The 22,394-nt window shown below is 38.9% G+C and overlaps 2 protein-coding genes and 1 long non-coding RNA gene across 7 annotated transcripts in view; 2 read left to right on the forward strand and 1 right to left on the reverse strand.

Annotated features, from left to right (window-relative positions):
• Positions 1–2,169, reverse strand: part of SH3YL1 (SH3 and SYLF domain containing 1) — a 47,026-nt gene extending 44,857 nt beyond the window's left edge. For 3 of the 4 annotated variants that reach the window (XM_059842810.1, XM_059842813.1, XM_059842812.1), the window contains exon 1: positions 2,009–2,169. In XM_059842810.1, coding sequence (XP_059698793.1) covers position 2,009 — 1 coding nt within the window. In that variant the 5' untranslated portion in view covers positions 2,010–2,169. The remainder of the gene's footprint in view (positions 1–2,008) is intronic. The other variant, XM_059842811.1, reaches the window with a different exon arrangement.
• Positions 2,170–2,272: 103 nt separating this feature from the next.
• On the forward strand, positions 2,273–21,219 carry ACP1 (acid phosphatase 1). Of its 2 annotated transcripts, none has more exons than XM_059842816.1 (6): positions 2,273–2,412; positions 12,115–12,188; positions 12,291–12,404; positions 16,851–16,912; positions 19,104–19,209; positions 20,099–21,219. In XM_059842816.1, exons 1-6 carry the CDS (start codon positions 2,370–2,372, stop codon positions 20,174–20,176), a joined length of 477 nt encoding a protein of 158 aa, XP_059698799.1. In that variant the 5' UTR covers positions 2,273–2,369; the 3' UTR covers positions 20,177–21,219. The 2 variants fall into 2 exon arrangements, with proteins under 2 accessions (XP_059698799.1, XP_059698800.1); XM_059842817.1 differs by lacking the exon at positions 12,291–12,404 and adding an exon at positions 12,460–12,573 and having other exon boundaries at positions 2,286–2,412.
• On the forward strand, positions 12,580–15,396 carry LOC132325462 (uncharacterized). Its single transcript, XR_009485947.1, has 2 exons — positions 12,580–13,111; positions 13,914–15,396. It is a non-coding gene; the product is annotated as an uncharacterized LOC132325462 (long non-coding RNA).
• Positions 21,220–22,394: the final 1,175 nt, after the last annotated feature.

Raw genomic sequence — 22,394 nt, forward strand, 5'->3', positions numbered from 1 at the left:
ATACTTCATAGATGTCCCAATTCACTATGTGCATGAATCAAATCTAAGAAGTCACCAATTCCCACAACTAATTAATTCCTACTATTAATCATACAAGAAACATTTCTTCAAGCTAAAAGGAATAAACCTTTAAAAAGTGAAGGTGCTTAATATTTATTAATCAAAAATTAGAAGAACCCTAGTTCTTCCCACGTTCTTAAATTATCTTGTTCACAAGAGCATTTCCTCTCCACTAAGTCATACAGGTTATCCTTCATAACAGCCCTGCATTACAGGATCTTTTACAACAATGCAATAACTGTTTCAAAAGCCCCCAAAATATGGAGAGCTTATTACACCAGAAAGAGTAATTTTTAATGGTGCGAAACCATGACACAATGGACAACAGTGAATTCTGTCACAGTCCATTTCAAAGGTATGATGTTGCCATTAGCTGAAGAAGGTAAAAATTGTGTCTCTCTTCTACTGCTGAGGGCTGAAAATGACAGAATCATTTAGGTTGGAAAACAGCTCTGAGATCATCAAGTCCAACCTCTGACCAAATAGCTGCAAGTGTCACGTCCAGTTGTTCCTTGAACACCTTCAGGAATGGTGACTCCACCACTGGGGAGCCTGTTCCAATGCCTGACAATCCCTTCAATTAAGACTGCGGAATAATACTTAAGGATCCTCCCCAGTTCCCTCCCAAAGACAGGCAAACATGAAAGACTTTGTCTCAAAATTACAGCCAGGCATGTGCCTACATGTGACATACATAGCTACAAACGCAGGGTTTTACAGGAACTGCAGGGTGGCCTTTCAAAGCACTCGCTTCTATATAGAGCCTCACCCTCCCACACCCACAAACATAGGAACGGGGTTGGAGCGGGGGAATCCTCTTCCAATGCCAACAGCACAAGGGACTGCACGGGACAGAAAGCAGGACTGAAGGCACTATATACAGTTATATAATATACCAGAGCCACTTGTGAGAACGCCACAACTGAATCATCTTGCCCTCCTTCGTCAAGGCCATGTCTGACAAGTAAGCAGAGCCCTGGCCCCTGCCTGGCTCCACCACCTCACACTCCAACACCTGCGAGCTGGCCTGACAACAGCATGATGCTGCAGGCACTGGGGACAAAAACCACTGATTACCAATCACTTCCGCTGCAAAGTCAAATAACTAGATCATTTTAAAATCGTGGTCAACTGTATTTACAAAAGAAGTGGTGTGTGCAGGACAGCATTTCAAGCTGCATAAAAGGAAATGTGCAGTTTGCTCCTTTCCATGGCAAATGTTATATAAGCTCTTCAGCTTTCATTTGCAAGTCACAGATCTGGCACAAAATTAAGAATTTGGCATTTTTTATTTAACCTTCAAACTACTGCATTTTGACCAGAAGACCAGCCAAGCAAGTCTTTAAAAAGCAGCAGAGGAATCCAGTCCTGGCCACACCCTGCCGTGGTGGGGCTGCATCTGCTGGTGTTACAAAACCCAGCCAGGTACACAGATCCAGTGTACAAGACAGTCCAGCAGAAGAAATAGAAATAAATACGTACAAAAGTTTAAAAAAGTATATAATTTTAAAATATAAATAAAATATATGTGCATATATGTCTTACAATACACAGTAGGTATAGATAACTTATGTATAATATACATACGTATAAAATTAAATTAAACAAACTAAAAAACAGACACTCGAGCTGCCCTGGAAAGCGAAGCGCCCCTGTGCTCAATTTCACCAGCAGCCTGGCGAGGCCAAAGCGGCATTCGACGCTTCTTAAGACTTCTACGTGGAGGGCGCAGCACATGCTGCGACCCCGGGCGAGAAGGGGCCGCGATGTGCCAGCGCAGCCTTGCCCGCGGTGTACGAGCGCGTTCGCTCCGCCCGCGGATACGGGGACGGCTCGGCGCCCGCCGCGGCTGCTCCGCTGAGGAGCCCCGCGGGATCCTCACTCCGGCCCCGCTGAGGAACCCACCAGGCCCCGCGGGGTCCTCACTCTGCCCCCGCGGGATACTCACTCCTGCCCGGGCCGGGAATCCCCCGCTCCCCCTCGCTTCCTCTCCTCCTGCCGCCGCCGTCGCCGCAGCCTCACTGGGCGGCGCCAAGGCGGCCCCGCCGAGCCGCGCACCTGCCGCAGGTGAGGCGGGCGGGGCAGGGGCGATTGCGAAGCGCCCGCTCCCCTTCCCAGCGGTGGCTCCTCGGCGGCACCGGCACTGCCCGGTTCCGTCTGGTCCCTCCCTTCCCGCTGTCCCCGGCACGTTCCATACTTCGCTCCTTTTTCCCCCCTCAAAACAGGCAAGTCCCGCAGCCGCCTATAACAGCCGATGCCGTAAAGTGAGGCGCGAGCGGTGCGACAGCCGCGAGGTCTTGTGAGCGAAGATGGCGGCGGGGGAGTCGAAGTCGGTGCTGTTCGTGTGCCTGGGTGAGCGGGGCGAGGGACGGCCGCTCCCGCTCCGCGACCGCTGCTCTCGCTCCGCGACCGCCTCTCCTCGGTCCGGGGCACAGGCGGAGTGGGGCGGGAGCGCGATGAGGCGAGGGCCGGGACCGGGGCAAGTGCGGCGCCCGCCGCGATGCTGCAGGCGTGCCGCCCTCGGACGGATCCGCGGGTGTGCCGTGTCGGGGAGGGCCGGAGTAGTCGCCAGGAAGGGAGATAGAAGGCGGAATACACCCGCGCCCTTTCTGTGATAGGAACAACGAGGGAGGGCTTAGCGTTGAGGGCGGCAGAGCACTGGAACGGTTTGCCCGGGGTAGTAGTGAAGTCTCGCTCTCTAGAGACGTTCCAAGCCCACCTGGACGCGTTCCTGTGTAACCTGCTCTAGGCATCCCTGCCTCGACAGGCCCATTGGACTAGATAATGTCCAGAGGTCCCTTCCAACCCCAATAGTTCTGTGATTCTGTGGAACCAGCAGGAAGTAGTGAAGGAAGTGAAATGCAGTGTTGACCAACGCGAAGTTTGTGTGTGGAAAAGTGCAACATCTAAGTAGGCGTAAACCAGCTGTGACCAAAGGCTGCTGCTTGGGGCAGCAGGGAGAGGTAGCTTTGAACAGCTTCCTTGAGATGAGTTGTGCAGCACTTAGCTTCGGGAACAGCGGGATGGGAACAGGGAGCCTGCCCGCGGGCTTGCTGTTGGGAGCAACTGTTGTAGGAAATGGAGAGAAAACCACAAGAACCACTGAAGTTAATGAAAGAGCTGCTGTAAAAAGAGGGAAAGAAGGGTAGGAGTTTAAGTAAAAAAAAAAAAGAACTTGGTGGAGGCTGATATGTTATGATCTAATAATGAAATTCTTGATCTGGTATGAGAATGAGTGAAAAGAATGAGAATTTTTTGAAAGGCTACCACAATGAAGAAATAGGAAACTTACTGGTATTTTGTATGGTTAAGTTGTAAACCTTGTCATGCGAAGTCCCGGAAAACAGAAGTATAGATGGGATCAGAAATCACCTGAATGCTTTTCTGGAGTTTAGGATAATCAATTACTGGTAAACAAGATAATCACAACCAGCAAATAGCTAACCTGACTACACAGATTACAGAGCCATCCCCCATTTTGTACATGCTTTCTCTAAACTTCTTCAGGGCATAACAAGCTGTCTGCTTGCTGGTGTAGCAGGATGGCTCTCTGCTCTGGTTTAGGAGGGCTGTTAACATTATCTGCTTCCTAGCCCTTATAACCTTACCTATGCGCTATGAACCCCTGGCAGTTTGCCAGGTTTGTTGCAAAACCGTTAGTTAATGTTTGGGTTTATCGCTATCTGCTTTTTTTGTTGTTGTAATAGGAGACAGGCAGATTAGTTAAATAGCAAAATAAGAGTTTAGTTTTCTGAAATATGTTCTGATGTTTACCTTTCAGTAAAATCAATCCCTAATAATAATCCAGAGGAAACATGCTTTAGTGAGGCATTATCAGTTAGTGTCTGTTTAGAAGCTAGTGATCTATACAGATGTTTTTATATAAAAAATCTTAATTAATAGGAATCCTCCTTTCCAAACATGATGTTCTAAGGACAGTGGTAATCACCATCCCTGTGTGCTGAAGGGTGAGCCAGTGGGGAAGGAGACTGGTCTGGCTAAAAAGGGAGTTCTGGCTGGAATTGAAGGAAGAAAGGAGAGATTATGACCTTTGAGAGAAGGGGCAGGCAACTCAGGAAGACTAAAGGATGTCATGAAGTTAAGCAGGGAGAAAAATTAGGAGGTCCAAAACCCAGCTAGAACTTAGTGTTTACTGCCATGAAAGAAAATGTTTCTATAAATACATCAGCAGCAAAAGGAGGGCTAAGTAGAATCTCCACCTTTATTGGATGCAGGAGGAAACAGTGACAAAGGATGAGGAAAAGGCTGAGGTGTTTAATGCTTCTTTGCTTCAGTCTTGAACACTCAGACCAGTTAGTCTCTGTATACCAGCTCCATGAGCTGGAAAACAGGGATGGGGAGTAGCATCACAGATTTACAGAACAGAATCACAGATTCACTAAGGTTGGAAAAGACTTCCAAGATCATCAAGTCCAACCTTTGACCAAACACCAATCTGTCAACTAAATCATAGCGCTAAGTGCCAGTTGGTTCTTGAGCACTTCAGGGACAAGGGACTCCCTCACTCTGCTGGGCAGCTCCTTTCAATTCTTAACCACCTTTCAGTGAAGAATTTCCTCCTGCTGTCCAACCTGAACCTTCCCTGGTGCAGCTTGAGATGATTTCCTCTTTTTCTATTGTGAGTGGCCTGGGTTCAACTCTTACCTGTCTACAGTCTCCTCTCAGATATTGTAGAGAGCAATGAGGTATCCTTGAGCCTCCTTTCCTCCAGCTTAAGCAATCCCACCTCCCTCAGCTGCTTCTCACAGGACTTATGTTCTAGATCCTTCACCAGCCTTGGTGCCCTTCTCTAGACACACTGCAGCACCTCAGTAAGGGACCAGAGCTGAAGGTCAGATTTGAGGTGTGGCCTCACCAGTGCCGAGTACAGGGGGACAATCACTGGTCAGTCTCTGGTCCTGCTGGCCACACTATTGCTGATACAGGCCAGGATGTCACTGGCCTGCTTGGCCACATGGGCACACTGCTGTCAGCTGGGTGTCAGCGAGTACCTCCAGGTCCTTTTCTGCCAGGCTGCTTTCCAGCCATGTTTCCTGCACTGAGGGCCCTGCTGGAAGTGCTCACTGAGCCACTTTCAATTGTTTACCATCAGTCCTGGTCAGCTGGGGAGGTTGTGGTTGACTGGAGGTTGGCAAATGTGACACTCATCTACAAGAAGGCTTGAAAAAATGACTTGGGGACCTGGGGAACTGCATTCCTGCCAGCCTGATGTTGGTGCCAGGGAAGTCACAGAGCAGATGATCATGAGTGCCATCATGTGGCACAGGACAACCAGGGCATCAGGCCCAACCAGAGTGAATTTAGGAAAGGCAAGTCTTGCTTGAAGGACGTGATCTTCTGTGACCAGGTGACCTGCCTTGTGAATGAGAAAGAGGCATGTTGTCTGCCTGGACTGGACTAAAACCTATAGCACCATTTCCAACAGCATTCTCCTGGAAAAACTGGCTGCTTAGGGCTTGGATGGGTGCACTGCTTCCTGGGTAAAAAACTGGATGTGTGGGCCCAAAGTAGTGGTGAATGGATTTACACTCAGCTGGCAGCAGGTCATGAGTAGTGGTTCCCCAGGGCTCATTGTTGGGATCAGTCCTGTTTAATACTTTAATCGGTAATCTGGACAAGAGGATTTAGGGCTGCTGTAGTCAGTTCACAGAAAACACCGGGTTGGCTGGGAGTGTTGATCAGCTGGAAAGTAGAAAGGCTCTGCAGAGTGAGCTTTACAGGCTGGGTCAAATCTAGCAATACGAAGTTCAACCAGACAGAGTGCTGGGTCCTGCCCTTGGATCACACTCCCCCCTGCAGTGCTGCACGCTGAGGGCCGAGTGACTGGAAAGCTGCCCTGTGGAAAAGGAGCTGGGGGTACTCATTGACCACAGCTGAACATGAGCCAGTGTGCCTAGGTGGCCAAGAAGGCCAATAGCATCCTGGCCCAAATCAGCAATAGTGTGGCCAGCGGGACCAGTGCAGTGATCATCCCCCTATGCTTGGCATTGGTGAGGCTGCATCTCAAGTGCTGTGTCCAGTTCTGAGCTCCTCAATCAAGAAAGACATTGAAGTGCTGGAGTGTGTCCAGAGTAAGGCAGCAAAGCTGGTGAAAGGTCTGGAGCACGAGTCTTGAAGGGCAGCTATAGGAGCTGGGGTTGTTTAGTCTGAAAGAAGTAGGTTTAAGAGAGACCTTACCACTCTCTACAGTACCTCAAATAAGTTAACAGAGACAAGATGAGAGGAAATGGCCCTAAGTTGCACCAGGGAAGATTTAAATTGGGTATTAGGAAAGATTTTACCACAAAGGGTGTGTCAAGCATTAGAAGGGGCTGCCCAGAGAAATAATTGAGGCTGCATGGATATTTAATAGATATGGTGCTAAAGAACATGAGTTAGTGGGGGACTTGGCAGTGCTGGGTTAACAGTCAGATGTGATCTTCAGGGTCTTTTCCAACCTTAACTATTCTATGATTTTGTGAAACAAGTCATACATGTGCTTGTGTAAGCCCACAGTGGTGATTTGCACTGTAACAAGGTTCTAATGCAGGAACTCTTTTTAGTATAACATAATAGTTTATATTAATTAATTATTAGGCCTGAGGAAAGGGTGCACAAGTACCAATCAGTACCAATGTTAATAGGATGGACTGTCTTAATCAGATGTTTTAAATAGCTTTTAAATTTCCTCTTCTGTGTTACTGGGTTATGAAGAAAAACCTTAGTGATATGCAGTGTGGAAAGCTAATTGACATGATAATCACTTTTTTTTTTCTTTTTTTTTTTTTTTTTTTTTACCGTGAAATACAGTCTTCTCAGTTAAATTTTGTAGGCAGCTTGTTTCTTGTTCCTGCTTTAAGATTGCTTAATATTTTTTCGTTATTTTTCAAGAGTGATACTTTTTTCCTCCTAAATTTTACTAGGAATAATGGCTGAGATTATTGCTGAAAAGAGTACTGAACAGATTTCTAGAACTTCATTTAACTATAATATTGGTTAATGCAGTACATTAATTCTAAAGTTTGCCACAGATAGTGAGAATGGATTCCAGAAAGGACACTTCTTCATGAAAAACTGCATTTTCTTTCTACATTGTTTCGAAAGAAACCTATTATTTAAATATGCATTGATTGTGTTCTTTATTTGTAATGAAATAAGCAGATAGTCATTGCACAACAAAATACAATCTAGTTAATGTGCATAACTACATTAATGATAAGGGTTCCTCATCACTGAGAAATAATTGAAATACCCAGCAACATATGTAATTACAGCATATGAAAAAGCACCAGAAGATATTTTTTTTCATTTAAGCAAAGAAAGAATTAAAATTGGAGGTGAATCAAAATGCAGTTTGCTCATTTTACACTTACATAGCTCCTGTAATTAATAGTTGAGCTCCAGAAATGGGCTTAATATGTTGCTGTGTTATATAAGTCTGCCTCTTTCTCTCTGATATTTCTCTATAACACAATAAGTTGACTGGTGTCTTAGACCAGGCACTGGCTTTCTGATCTCCTCCGGACATGGGGGAGCGGTTGTAAGATGGGTGTGCTGTTGAGCGAAGTTTGGCTAGATCTTCCGATGATTAATGCTTGTTGTGAATCACTGAGTATGAGTATTGTCCCTGGGCATCTAGAAATGATTTCATAAAATCACTTTTGAAATGGCAACTAACTTAGTGGGTATGAGGACGTTAGATGACAGTTTCAGAGAGATTTGAGTTTCCTGGTTCAGGTGTCACAATTTATTGTATGGGTTTAGGTATAGCCAAATACTAGGTTTCATGGGACAAAATGCTGTTTATGGCTGCAGAATGGGAAAGCAATAGATTGGGTAAGACATCGAAGAAGTGATAAAAAACAGTTGCTGTGATGAGGATTTTTGGCAGGTTGACAAAAAGAAATGCCTTTTTTTTAATAAAGAGAAGGTTAGATAAATGTAAGGAAAATTACCTTTTTTCTATGTAGTATTGGTAATATAGCTGTAAGAATACAGTGTCTTATTTAATGTGCTTTTCAAAATGATGCAGAAGTATTAGAGAGTTGAAAGCATGGTGGTAAAAGTAATCTTGGAATTGAAAAACAAGGTCTGTGTTTGAAATATGTTAAGGGTCTGATTGTTGTAACTAGGTGCTTTATGTGTTGAAAACTTGTGCTTTCCTGATGAATCTTCAGGTTTATTAGGAAAGCATGATGTACCAGCAGTTGAATAATTCAGCAGTTGAATAATTATTCTCGCTGCAAGGAAAGTTTTTTGAGACACGCACACATACATGCACTTGAATGCCAGAGAATCTGAACTGAAATCTGTGCCTTGAATATTTCCTCACAAAAGTAATTGAATGCTGAGTGTAACAGTATGGAAAGAGCTTGTGATGGAGTTCTTATATGAATTTGAGTACAGAACATAATAAAGTGTCCAGTCAGTTTTAAACACTCGTGAAGGGGACCTGATGAATGGTGCAAATGATAGGAAGCATTATTCCAGTCACTTGGATTAAGTGACCATTCATGGAAACATAAGTAGAATAAAAATCAGGTTTTTGCATGTGAGAGGATGAAAACTAGTAAAACTTTTGTTACTAACAGCAGACAGCAAAAAAAGGAACAAGAGAAAAGCATTTGTTTGCATTTAGGGAAGCTCTGAAAGAAGTAGGGAGCTGAGTAAGGAACATACAAGATACAAAACCACTTGAGAGACTAGGTGATTGGATCAACATACTCAGAGATGGGCAATGGAACTGACCATGAAATGGATTCAAGTTCTCTCTCCTGCCAGAGCTTCCATTTCCATTTGGGATGGGTCAATGATTAGTGCAGAGACGGGAGTCAGAACTCAAAAAATTAGGTGTTGGCTTAGGTCATCACTGGAAGCCTTGTGCTTAGAAAATGAATGTGAAAACACAACTTCTTAAAAGTGATTGACAAATGGTTCCAGTGCTGATTCTGTGATTGAAATCTCTTGTTCTTGAATCATTGTATTCCAAGATGTTTGTAGGATTAATTTCAGTAGGTAGACTGTAGCTACCTTGGGCACTAGTTTTCTATGATTCAAAATGTCACTACAACTTAAGGAACTTGGTATGCAAAAAAATGAAGGGAGAAGGTGGAGATTTTGAGAACTTGAATAATACTGCCTTCTACATAAAGCCAGCATGATCAGATCAGTTGGAAATACAACAAAGAAGAAGGGAACACTAGAGGAGGATAGGTAGTGAAGATAATGTGTAGATAACGTTTAAGGAAAAGAATGGTTCAAGTCCAAGGAGGAAGGTAATTGCCCTATGATTCTTTCTGTGAAATTTCTCCATTCTCCTAATACATCTGTCAGTCCCTAACTTAGGAAATACTGTGTATCTGTGAGGATGCACAGCCTGGAAAGACCAATATGGGATGCACAATTGTATCTGAAATGGATGGAAATTAGTGAGGAAAGTGACTGGAAAACAAGGATTAAGTTCATGTATGTTAGTGGGATAAGATAGCGCTTTACATCAGTCTTGAGATGAGTGATAACAGTTGCAAGGTGTAGCATGGGTAGAAGTTGTTTAAGATGAAAATAATATTGCAGAGTATGTGGGGAAAAGAGCTTCTGTTAAGTCAGTTCTGTGATTCTGTCTGTAGCTCCCAAGAATAGATTTAAATGCTGCTTGAAGTTCCCTGACAGTGTTAATACCTCTAATATCTGGAGTGTGTCATCAGGGAAGATGTGAATTTTTAAGTCACAAACTGGGTTAAGTGTTAGTTTCAAAAATGATAGAGCTGAAGTTTCTAGGTACTGCTCGAAGTGGTAGTTAATATGTTTAATCAAGGGTGTTAATGGTGCTGTTCATTATGGCATTTTGTATGATATCATTAAAGTTTATATTTATGGCATTTATTTTAAGAAGTGAGCAAGCTGTAGAAGAGTGAAAATTTAGAGTAAAGTTCAATCCATGTGAGCAGAAGGTTAAACAAATGGAAAAGGCATGAGGGATTTATATCAAAACCACCATTTTGAAATTTTGGGGGCTAGTTAATGAATTACTAGGTCCAAGAATATTAATCATTGTTTTTTACTGAAATGTTGAGTGTGGTAATGGAGGTTACCATTCGTGCACAATTGTGTGGGATCATTCATACAGAGAAAAAATTCTGTTAAGAAGAAATGGATGGCCTCCACAGCCGGTGTAATGGAAGCAGAACGTAATAGTTTAAAAAAAAGACTTAAAGGTCACCTATTTCAAGTAACAAAGAAAGAGAGGGAATGGACAAATTAGGAGTAGGGGGTTATAATCATATATTTGATACTTGTGAATGAGTCAGAGGTGATTGTAGAAGTTCTCAGGTTATTTTCAAAAACACTAAGTACCTATTACAGACTTTTTTTTTAAATTTAAAAACCAAATGGGAACAAACTTTTCTTGTATTGCAATCTGTTGTTTTGTTTGTCAGTATTCAAGAAAAGTGAATGCAAATTAGAAGAAGCACAGATCTGACTTAACTGGAGTGATTAGATAAGGTCAGTTATTTCGTGAAGAGATTGAGAGCTTGGTTTGTTTAGTTTAGCACAGCTGTGCTTGGCAAGGGTTTTGTATCTGTTGAAGGAAAGACAGACTGATGTTAACCAAGATCAAATGAGCAGAGACTTCCAGGACTAAATACTAAGTTGAAAATGGAAGATCTTATGGTACCACAGGAAATTAGTATCTGGAATAACCTATTAAGATAGATGATGCTTTTTAAAATGGAGCTTGATGTGTTTGTAAGAGTGATGCTGTATAGGCTTGCAATATCAAAGAATTGAGTTCATTGATTTGATGTTTATTTTCTGCCTTGTGCTGTATGTTACCATGTTTTGAAATTGAATTGTACTGTTTAATGCTTAACTCACTCAAAAAACAGATTATTTTTTTACTTTTTTACCATATTTTAAGCATTTAAATAATTAATAGTACTAACTTCTTTTCTCACTTAACCACTTAGGGAGCTCTAAAATTTTCCTGTTTTATTTTTCTTCCAAGACTGATTTAATTTCATGTGCATGAAATAAACTAATTCTAACAATGGAATTAGTGTGTTTTGTCCTGGCAGAAGATCTGATGACATCAGAACTCAATGTTTTGGCGAGATCAGTTTGTCATTGGTTAGCCTGCTCCTTTTGCCATTTAGTTGATTTGATATTCTCTAAATCTTTGATAGTCAATTTGTGTTGCTTTAGACCTTCACTTCCCTCTTTGTGATTTTCTTAGTGATGTGTGACAGCAAGTTATTAAATCCCCAGGTCATAGCAACTTCTCTCTAGCAATGAAGTATCTACCTTGGTGTTTTGTTTAAAAATGAGATTAAGTGCCTTATATTAAATTTTTTTTTTTGCTGATGGAAATTTAGCTTTGTTCATTGGCATTTTTTTCTTTTTACAGTTTGAGATTTGGAAAGAATTTAATCAATAGTAGGAGAGTGATTAATTTAAGGGTACAGAGATGAGTTTTGCCATTTCTGGTATTTTATACTTATCTGCTCAAAAATCAGAGATGACTAAGTTACACATTGTGTTTGATGGGAACAGAAGATTTGTATATATGAGTTACTGCAATCTGCATGGCGAATCAAATAATATGAATATCCATCTAGTTATTGAAAATTTTTGAAGGATGAAAAGGTAGAAAGAGCTAAAGTAATAGTTGAATAGGCTTTTTATTTTTGTTGAGACACTTCATTCTTTTCAAATAGGAATTTCTGCATGAATTTTTAAGAGGTCTGCCATAGATACAGCCAATGATATGATTGGCTTTTTGTGCTGCAGGTGCACTCTGCCGGCTTATATCCAGCTTTTCACCCACCAGTGTCACCAAGTCCTCCACCAGTCTCCTCTCAATCCCTTCATGCCACAGTCTGTACTGATATTGGAGGTTGCCCCAACTTAGGCGCAGGACTCGGGGTTCTCAAATACACAATTTGCATTCTTAGTGAATAAAAATCTTTAATCTGATCTTGGCTGAAAAATCCACACAATTACTGGTTTTTTGTTTTCAGTAGTCTGAAAATTCACTTGAATCTCTTGTTTCCATAGGAAACATCTGTCGCTCTCCAATAGCTGAAGCAGTTTTCAAAAAACTTGTTACTGATGAGAAGCTTGAACATAAGGTAAGCTGTTGATGTCTGTTTCAAGAAATAAGTGTCTCATAGCCAGTCAGAATATAAGCAGTGAAGAAAGAAACATAAAAATATGAATTTGTTTTTCTGTAGTGGAGGATAGACAGTGCAGCGACATCTGCCTATGAAATAGGAAGCCCTCCTGACTATCGAGGACAGAATTGCATGAAGAAGCATGGCATTACCATGAGTCATATTGCCAGGCAGGTACTGTACTTTAATTTTCTTTAAATCTGTATATGTATTTGTTTTGTTGTTACAGTGGATGACAGACAGTGCCGCTGTTTCAGACTGGAACGTGGGGCGCTTCCCAGATTCAAGGGCTTTAAGTTGTCTAAGAAATCATGGCATTGAGACAACACATAAAGCACGACAGGTAGAAGAGAGTATATTTTCTTCCTTATTCATACCCATGCCCTAACCATTGCAATCATGGAAGTCATTTGACCATGCATGGTTAAGCATCAACTAATAAATAAATACTCTGTGCTGTTTTTTTTGAAAGGACTCCAGAGTGACTTAACTCTTCTAGTTGAGCTTAATGAGTTTTCTGTTATTAAGATTCATCGGAAGTGTTACTGGAAAGCATTGAACCAGCTTCTGCATTATAGAAAACTCTTGCCTCAATATGTTTAATATTCTGAGCATTTTAAAGTGCTTTTTAAAAATGGACTTACTCTAGTAATCTGTGATGCATCCTTCAGCAAGGAATTGTATATTTATTTCGCAGGTCCAAAAAGACGTAGAATACCTCTTCATCCATCACAAAGAGCTTCTGTCCTTGCATGTAGATCTTTTAAAAATATATGGAGTGCTAAATTAGAGTGAAAGCACTCAAACCCAAGATTAGTAGCACAGTTGGTGGTAACTTCAGAGGAAAACATACCCTTGAAGCATTCTTAAGTCAAAAGCAGGTTTGCCACTTAGTGAAATCCTCTAAGTTTTACCTAAACTCATATCTGTTTTCATTAACAAAAGAACGTGTATTTCCATACTGAATTCCAGAGAGATTGGAAGTAAATGTGTCTGCATCTATTTAAATCATTCAGACACTCATATAAATGCACATAATTTACTTCAGTTAACTATTCTCTGGATATAAGATATTCCTTTAGGGCTTGACCTTTACTTAGTTTGAGTTTACACCACTAGTTTTTGTATTGACAAAAAGATCAGGTAGTCTTGTTATTATCTTACATTTCTGTTCCCTTCAGAATTTTTCTAGACCTCACTGAGGTCATATTTACTTTCTTCACTTTTCAAAGACTACATGTTTAGATTTTTGACTTTCAAAAATAAATTCTCTCAATTAGTCAATTGACCTCTGCTGACCTCTCTTGATGTTAATCTCTGTTTATATGAAACAGAATTAAGCACAGCACCATTTCAGATTTTTCAATAATTTACTATTAAAATAATCACTGCAGAAGTCTGTTGTGATCTTTTCCTGTTACAACATCTGGATTTACTGTTTTATCAGTTCTTACAAACATCATTATTTGTCAATATAGAAGCTAGATGGTACAGAAATTATTCACTCAGTGTTTCAGTCATCACAGTAGTGTGTCATGTTTGTCTTCCTAGAAAATACACCTTGGAAAGTTGAGAGCTGTTCTTCTAGGTATTCCTAGAGTAGTTTATGAGCAATTAAATGAAAGCAAAGAACCCAAATGATCCTCTGTTTTGAAGCAAATCTTTTATATCTTCCTTTGGCAGAGAGTGAATGAAAACATTTTAATGAAGACATTTGCTTATACATTCTGGCAAATGAAGAGATTTTTCAATCAGAAGACCTTAAAATGTTACATATACAGGGAGAGAAAATTAAAAAATGGGGCAATAAAATGAAAGACTTAACAGGATGAAAATTTGTCTAAATCATTCCAGTACACATAGTTTCTTTTGTAAAGAAAATCTTCAAATCCCTGAACTGCAGGTAACTGTTTATTTTGCACTCATGTTAGCAACGTAACTTCTGATTTTTTTTTTTTGTTTTCCTAAACTTCTGTCAGATGGTCTCTGCTGGTTCTCTGAACTGCAGACCTGATACGGTCTTGTGGTACTTCTGAAAAAAGAGCTACTTGACAGTGTAGAACAGGCCTTTTCAGTGGTCAGCAAAGTGCATTTGCTTCACTTTTAGAGACAAACTTAAGGATAGAATTTTGTGTGACACTTGTTTCAGAACAGATTAAGGAAGATTTAATAACAGAAGCTGCAGAAATAGAGAGTAGGAATTTATCTTCTGTTGCCTTCGAAGTCCTGTATAATTATCCTCTTCAGTCCTGTGGAAGATTGTTACCCACCCAATGAAAGGCACCTTCTCTCATGTAATTTTTTGCGTAATTATGATAATCATGGATTTTAGCTTTTTTTTTAAATTCAGTACTACAAAAATGGTTTATGTAAAAGAGAATATTAAATTGTTCGTGTCTTACCATCATGTACAGTGACTTTCGATGTTAAAAGTGAAGTATAAAAACAAATATATATATTTATATATAAAATAAAGTCGTTATTATTTTAGCTAATGGCAGGTTGCTGAATGAAATTCTCTAAGCTTTTATTCTTCATGCGCAAACCAGAAAGGTTTTAATAATTTTCACTTTTATTCATGCTGAGGCAAAAATTGATTTTGGTATGACTCATACCATGCATTTGCCTTAAATATGAAATTGAGATTAGAAGAAGGTTGTATTAAATACTGTTTCACAACTGGGTAGATTTGAGGATTACTACCTTTCTGTGGGTTTCAGACAGAAAATGAGATTTCCCTTCTGTAAATAAAGGGAAATGTTTCAATAATAATTCAGTAATTGCTATATGCATTTCTTAAATGTATATAGCAATTATTGAATTGAAATGTCATCTGGGTAGTTTCATCCAAAGTTGACTACTTGAACTCTCCAATATATTTCTCAAAATGTATCTAAATTTTTACATCCTCAAAAAAAGCACAAGCCAAATGGTAACCTTGGTTTTAGGGCTGCATTTGCACCTGTATTAGTGCTGGTCATAGGGTAATAACTGTCACATTGTCAAGTGTTCCTGGTTTATTCTTCCATTTGTCTGTACAACAAAGAAATCGGTGCCCTCTTATTTTCACAGGGGCAAGTGTTCAGCTGTGTAGAGCAATCAGAAGCAGCTTGTAGAAGTCCTGATTAGATTTGCCAGGCAAACAGAGCTATTTCCACTGCAAAAATATTTTCATAGGTCAGAGGCACTGCATGAATACAGCAAATATTTTTACAGTGAAAATAAACAAGTCTGCATTAGTTTTCATCATTAACCCTTTGTTTTCATGTGCATTCCTGACCTTTCCTCTTCAGTTCTCTTTGTGTGTAATGTTTCATTTATGGCTTTATTCTGATAATTTCTGTCTGTCTTTTCTTGCTCCCTGTTCTGGGACCTTAATCAGTATCTATTGGCTGTTTGCACCAAAAAAAAAAAAAAAAAAAAAAAAAAAAAAAAAAAAAAAAGTGGCTGGTTTTCCATCTAAACCTTTTTTTAAATACATAAATATATTTTACAAGTTAAAACTCTGACTAATGGGATACTGTGTTTTGCCTTTTGGCTGTTTCCTTGCTTACTCACTTCTCTAGCCCATCCTTTGTAGAGATGCCTGCCAGAAAACCTGTTCTTAACAACCTTCCCAAGTTTCTTGGTTATGATGCTTCATACAGGACTATGCATGAAAGACAGTCTTAAAGTGAACTCTAATATTAAAAATTTTACTCCATTTTTTCATCTTCATTGTGGACACCTGGTTCAGATATCTTATACCAGCATTGGGGGCATGGTCTGGGAAGATTTTACCTTAAACTAAGGCTTAAATGTAAACTGAAATAAAATGACAACTGGCAAACATCTCCGGCCATCCTTATAACAAGAAGATGACATTAGTATTTAAGTCAGTGGTTTATCTGCTGTGTTTGCCTACATGACTTGAACTCAGATCTCTGAACTTAATTGATACTCATGTTTAGGAGTCAATAAATTACAAGAAAGAAAACAGATTATATGATGGTAGGAAAATGTACAACAGATCCCAGATTTTTCACGTCATACTACAAATTTCGTAAATTTACATGGTCTTAAATACTGTGGATGCATTTGTTTTTAAGAGATTGTAACTCATGCCATCATACTTCAGCTTTAAGTTTCACTTGGTGTATGTTTTGTGCAGTGGCAGATTTCTAGATTGGAAGTATTGCAATTGATTCCAGGCTACCTACATTTTTGTTGTCCTATCAAGAAAGTAATTTTTCTGTTTTATTTTTAACCATTTTATTGCAGGGTTCCCATAATTGGAAATTGCTTTAGTTTTAGTAGTTGAAAAGTACTAAAAATGTTGTTTGTTTTTAATGATGTTCTAAGTTGATGCATGAAATGTAAAAGACAAAAAAGAGAAAAGGTTGGTTAAATAGCTGCCTTGGGTTTGTTTTTTTGTGGAATGCTTTCAGAAATGGATAAATAATCATGGTAGAATATATTTAAAATGTTGTAAGTTATTGTAAAATTGTATAAAGGTGCAGTTCTATTCTTTCCACCTGTCTTTTTTTAATAAATCATAGCTACAGAATTTGAAAACACTTTTTTCCCCCTTTCATTAATCAAATGCGGTTTGTAGGCTAAAGCACCTATTTTTACTTCTAGATTACTAAAGAGGATTTCCAGACCTTTGATCATATACTTTGTATGGATGAGAGCAATCTAAGGTAATGTATGAAGAAATGGAACAAATTCATATGGATTACTTCTAGTGATGTCTCATAAGTCACTTTGAAGGCAGATGTCACATTTTACTGCTTAGCTTATGGTGGGGTTTTTTTTTTTACATGTATGTGAATGATGTGCTAATGGATGGATTCTTCACTTCTAATAAGTTTATTGAGGCAGAACTCAATGGTTTATTTGTGTGATACGTGCCACTCAAGGATGAAGGACGTGGAAATTTAGTTACTTTGTGCTATATGCAGCTGATGCCTGTATAATTAAGAATGAGGATGTACTTACTGTCTTGATTGAAGTGATCGGTTTTTCTAATTGCATGGCAATTAAAAGACAAACTGGGAACTTGGAAGGGATTGAATATGGTGTGAGGTTTTTTTACTTTTTTTTTATATAGAAAAAGAGAGGGAACTCTGAAATTAGCAAGGTTGTTAGCTTGGAGAAGTCTTGTTTTATTGTTAGCTGTGCTCTAGCTAAGCGTCCTTAAGAAAGATCTGTTTAAGTAGCTGGCTAGTGTAACATTTTGGATATCACCAGCAAACTTTCTACTCAATTACATACAAATTGAGGATTAAGGAGCTGAATTTAATAAACTACAAGTGTCAAAGTGCTTGTAAGGGCTATTGTTAAGTTAGTTTAAAAAGGCTCAAACCAAACCACCAGAACCAACAACAAAACCTAAATAAAGACCCTATTTAGTAGCACATAAAGTCTTCTAGAAGCAGCACCACTTAATTGAAATAAGTATGATTTTGTTGAATTTTCTAGAATGTCTTGAATAAGCTCTCTTCCACAGCCTTCATGAATGAAGGGTATGTAACACTTAGCTTGACTGCAGTGTCTCAGGCAATGATGTGACAAGGCTTCCTTCTATTTTCACTTGAATTCTTAAACAGAAATTTAAATTAACAATTTATATGATACGAGCTCTAGAGCAGAAGAAATGTCAGAACTATAACAGGGGTATTGCTGCTGCTGTGCTAAAGTTTTGCCTTTAGCTTGCACTGAGTTCAAGTGTTTTGCCTAGGAATGCTTATTTGTAGCTCTAGGAGGGCAAGCTGGTTCCAGATGTTGATGCCTGTCAGAAAAGGAAGATTTGGAACATGTCTTTTCTTTAGTACCAGAGTCATCTGACCCTCTCCTCTTCATTAAGTGATATGCCAAGAACCTTTAAGATGGTCTTACATTTTTTTAATAATAGAAGGCTAGAGAATTTATTGAAAAATCTGTAAATTCCAGCTATAGCTTGATAGAGGATCTCTGATTTTTCTTCAAAACCATTTCTGTCATCTCACTGCTCTTCTAAACTATCTGAAATTAATTTCTTAATCAGAATTAATAATTTTAATTTAATTTCTTAAAACTGATATGGTATGACTAAGTATTCACAAGGGATTTCTTTGCCTTTTGTAATTGTGAGTAAGTAAAATGATTTGGTATGGTGATGTGTAATATTAAAATAATTTAGTATGTTTTGGGAGTTCATTGTGAAGATGATAGTACTGAGCTGCCTTTAACCTGAAGATGATGAGAGGTCCATTTCAAGTATTGATAAGAGATGACCATTTTTGGGATAACAGATGGCCATTTTTAAGCAAATAGGAAAAATGCCACCTCAAAACTAGAATGTTTTATCAATGAGAAGCAATGTAGAAGGAAGGGGATGTGACAGCTGCTAAAATGCTACAGTATATCAAAAGGAAAACAGGTGTAGCTCACTGATTTACCATTTTCTGTTAACTGGATGTGGTAGGATTTCACATGAGCTAGATCATACCAGTCTAAAACAGTGGCTTTGAGCAGACAGGAGAATGTTACTCATACTTTTGGAAAAATACCTGGATAATTTCCATTGTTTTTTGTTCAGTACAAGCTAAAGGTGAGTGTTGAAAGTACTAATAATTGATTGAGAAAGAACTTGATGAACTTACTGTTAAAAAGTTTTTTTAAGCTATGGGTAAAGTGCCTGACTGCTTATTTGTGCTCTAAATTCAGTTTGTGTCTTCCATACTCAATTAAAAAAGACCCCACATAACAAGAAAAACAAAAACAAAGAGCAGCATAGGAGTCCAGAGACGTTATTTTCCTGTGTTGTCTAGAAATGGTCATGAACATCTTGTACTGATGCCATAATTCTGAAGGAAAATTCAGAGGAAAATTTTATTTTCTCTTCTGCAGAGATTTGAACAGGAAAAGCAACCAAGTTAAGGACTGCAAGGCCAAAATTGAGCTACTTGGAACTTATGATCCACAGAAACAGCTTATCATTGAAGATCCATACTATGTATGTGTAAGAAATTCTTTGGGTGGCTTGATTAAAAATTGTGTGTGTGTAGTATAATCTTCCCAGATCCCACAGTTGGCATATGATACATAATCTGATGTTACACAAAGTGAAGAGTATACTTTTTTTAATGACTTAAGAAAACTATGTATTACTGGGATAGGAAGGGAAAATGCTTATAACATTTATTTAAATTAAAATAATGCAGTGCACCTATATTTTCAATATTGGGTGAAACCCTGTTTGATCAGCCTCCTTACAAAGAAGATATGATCAGGAAAGTTAGAGACATAGCCATTGACACATGTGGTCAAAAAAGTTAGATAATGCCAGCCAAGAGCAAACAATTAGACTAATATTCTTCAGTTTAGAAAACAAAAGTGGATGAAGATGCAGTAGGGTTCTATAAAATCTTGATATCATGGAGAAAGCTGAATAAGAAATTGCTATACATTACCCAGGAAGTAGAGAATATGGTATAGTGGTAAGGAAATGGTATTAGTGGGAAGCAGGTTCAGAACAAAGAGGTTTGTTCTGGGCTTTTTGTTTCCCCACAGTGCTTCATTAAACTGAAATTCAACATGACAGGTTACTGTGAACCTAAAAAAGGAAAAGACTTAAAAGGCTCAAAAGTGAGTGGAAGAAATACATGAAGGAAAGTCATGCAGGACTGTTGAATACAAAGTCATAGAGTTTGTCTGTAGAAATTCCTGAGCTCAAATTAGAGAGAAATATGCCAAAGCTGTCACCAAGTATTTGCACAGTTTTTATTTTTTCCTAATATCTGTTGTTTGCCATTACTGACAGCAGAGAAACCAGTCTGCAATTTGTATTTGCTCTTCAGCCACTATTATTATTCTTACATTCTTTTTCCTCTCTTCTTTTCTAGGGGAGCGAAAAGGACTTTGAAACTGTTTATGAGCAGTGTCTTAGATGCTGTAAAGCATTTTTGGAGAAGTATCATTAATGCTTCATCATATAATTTCAAAAAGAAAATAATTAGCTTCTTCTGACACATGTAAAGTTTACTTGATGTATTTAAATTGTAAAATTATGCCTCTACATTCAGTACTTACTCAGTTTAATTTTGTATTTTAGCTGTTCTGTCATCTAGTGAAAAAATATAGAAAGATTTTAATTGGATTACATGATCAACCATTTTGTCACACATCAATGTAGTTAAAGTATATAATTCAGTATAAATTTTTCTGTCAACTCTTCAAGTGCTTTCTCACAAGCACTGCAAAAGTAACACCTTGCTTCTCTATATGTAATGCTAACTGAACTGAGATCTTGTCCTCAAGTGAGTTGATTTCAGTCAACTTTCAATGGTAGTCTGTGAGATAATAATTGATGTGTAACTTAGGTGTGTCATCCCAGTATCATTAGGCAGCCTTTGGATGGAAGCTGTTTCACGTGGAGCCTGCTAGATAAAAGATCTGCTGCCTGATAGAACTGGCTAAGTCTTCCTTTAGTCTTCTGGTCAGTTCCTAGCACACTGACACAAGCACATGTAACACAGCATTTACTTTGAGGAGAAAACCTACCAGCTTTAAAGCTGAAATGTGAAATCACATCTTGTATCTCACAGTAGTAAAATACTCAAGTCCATGCAATATAATGGATGAGAAATTTGCTGTAATCCCAGTTCCTACATGAGGGTCAGACAGTATTTCCAGTTTTACTCAGGAGGACATAAGCCTGTCAAAAGTGTTCTTTGAGAGTATAGTTCAGTGTAAAGACAGTCCATCTGTAATACCATACTTAGTTAGCAGAAGGCCAGTAACTAGACAGTTCTGCTCTTGGACAAAATTTGAATGCTTTGTAAAAAAAGCCTGCTTTTCTGAATATCACCCTTCCTGTCTGCCTTAGACATGTAAATGTACTGAGATCAGTAGCATAAGTAATACCATGATGGTTTTCCTGTTCTAAGTATTCTCAGCATTGGTATGAACTAGCATTACCACATTTTCTGTAAAACTGGATCTATAAAATTTGTTTTCTTATTTAGCCTTGTTTTTGTCTCTTGCTGCCTTCCAAACTTGCAGTCTCTGTACTTGTCACTTGCTCAGCCTTCTGGGAGAGAGATGGATTTCAACAGAAGATCATGTTATTCTTGGGGAGGTTGGAATCCTGGTGTCACTCTGTTTTTTGCAGACTTCACAATGGGGATTAAGTTTCTTGGGACTTCAGCTGTCGAATAGATGTGTTTGTGTTAATGAAGTTTCTGTTTTGTGCTAAAATTTCAATCAGACATAAAACTTCTGAACTTGCTTAGAAAAGGCGGATGGTAGAAGGAATACTTAAATACAGAAATCAGAATCTTTGTGCATTATTGCATTACCATCAGTTTTGACTTCTAAAAACAAGCTAGGAATTGCAAGCTAATAGCTGTTTCACTTTTCAGGGACAAAGAGTTATGCACAATTTCAGATCCAATTAAGTACTGACTCTGGAAAAATAATTTTCAATTTCTTTATTGATTGTTTTGGCAAAGTAAATAGGGAAAATGATGGGCAGTTAGGCATGAAACATCCTAAATGTGGTTTGATGCACTAACCTCAAAGGTGGAACTATTTAGGCATAATCTTGTGTTAGTCCCTCCCAGAATGACCATTTCAAATATTCCAGTGAAAGTAAAATAGCTCATAAGATGGAGAACATGATGGTTTGTGCTTTCCCATTCATGGCTATGTAGGAATTCAGCCTATAGTTTCCTGCATATTAAGGCTAAGATTGAAAGGTCTTAAATCTTTATCTTTGAGCTGCTAGGGTAACAAAGGAAATAAGAGGGATATGGTTGTTTACCTTCACTGGGCTTAGGAATCTTCCTGTAAAGTGATACTAAGTCGAAACTCGTGTTAAATTCAGTTCACATTTTAAAAGTTTCAACCTTGAGACAGACTTTCAGCAAGCAATCCAGTGACCTAATAATTCACCACCTCTACAAGGAGGAAAAAGCTGGTTGATTTACTTTTATAATTAGTAGGGTTTTTTAATGGAAGAGGGGAAGGAACACTATGGTATTTTATACAAATTTGCAGAAGCCCAGAATACAGAACAGGGATTGCCTTCAGAAAAGACTGTTGCACAGAACCATTATTTGGATTCAAGGAGAAACAGTGAAAACAGGATTAAGACACAAATCATGTATCATACAGATGACTAAGCGCTCACACATCCAA

Source organism: Haemorhous mexicanus, chromosome 3 (genome assembly GCF_027477595.1).
Source record: "Haemorhous mexicanus isolate bHaeMex1 chromosome 3, bHaeMex1.pri, whole genome shotgun sequence".
NCBI classification, from domain to species: Eukaryota; Metazoa; Chordata; class Aves; order Passeriformes; family Fringillidae; genus Haemorhous; species Haemorhous mexicanus.

Coding starts and splice junctions, on each gene's coding strand:
- ACP1 (XM_059842816.1), top strand. CDS start 2,370: ATGGCGGCGGGGGAGTCGAAGTCGGTGCTGTTCGTGTGCCTGG. Junction 2,413..12,114: donor GGTGCTGTTCGTGTGCCTGG/GTGAGCGGGGCG, acceptor TTGTTTCCATAG/GAAACATCTGTCGCTCTCCA. Junction 19,210..20,098: donor TCATTGAAGATCCATACTAT/GTATGTGTAAGA, acceptor CTTCTTTTCTAG/GGGAGCGAAAAGGACTTTGA.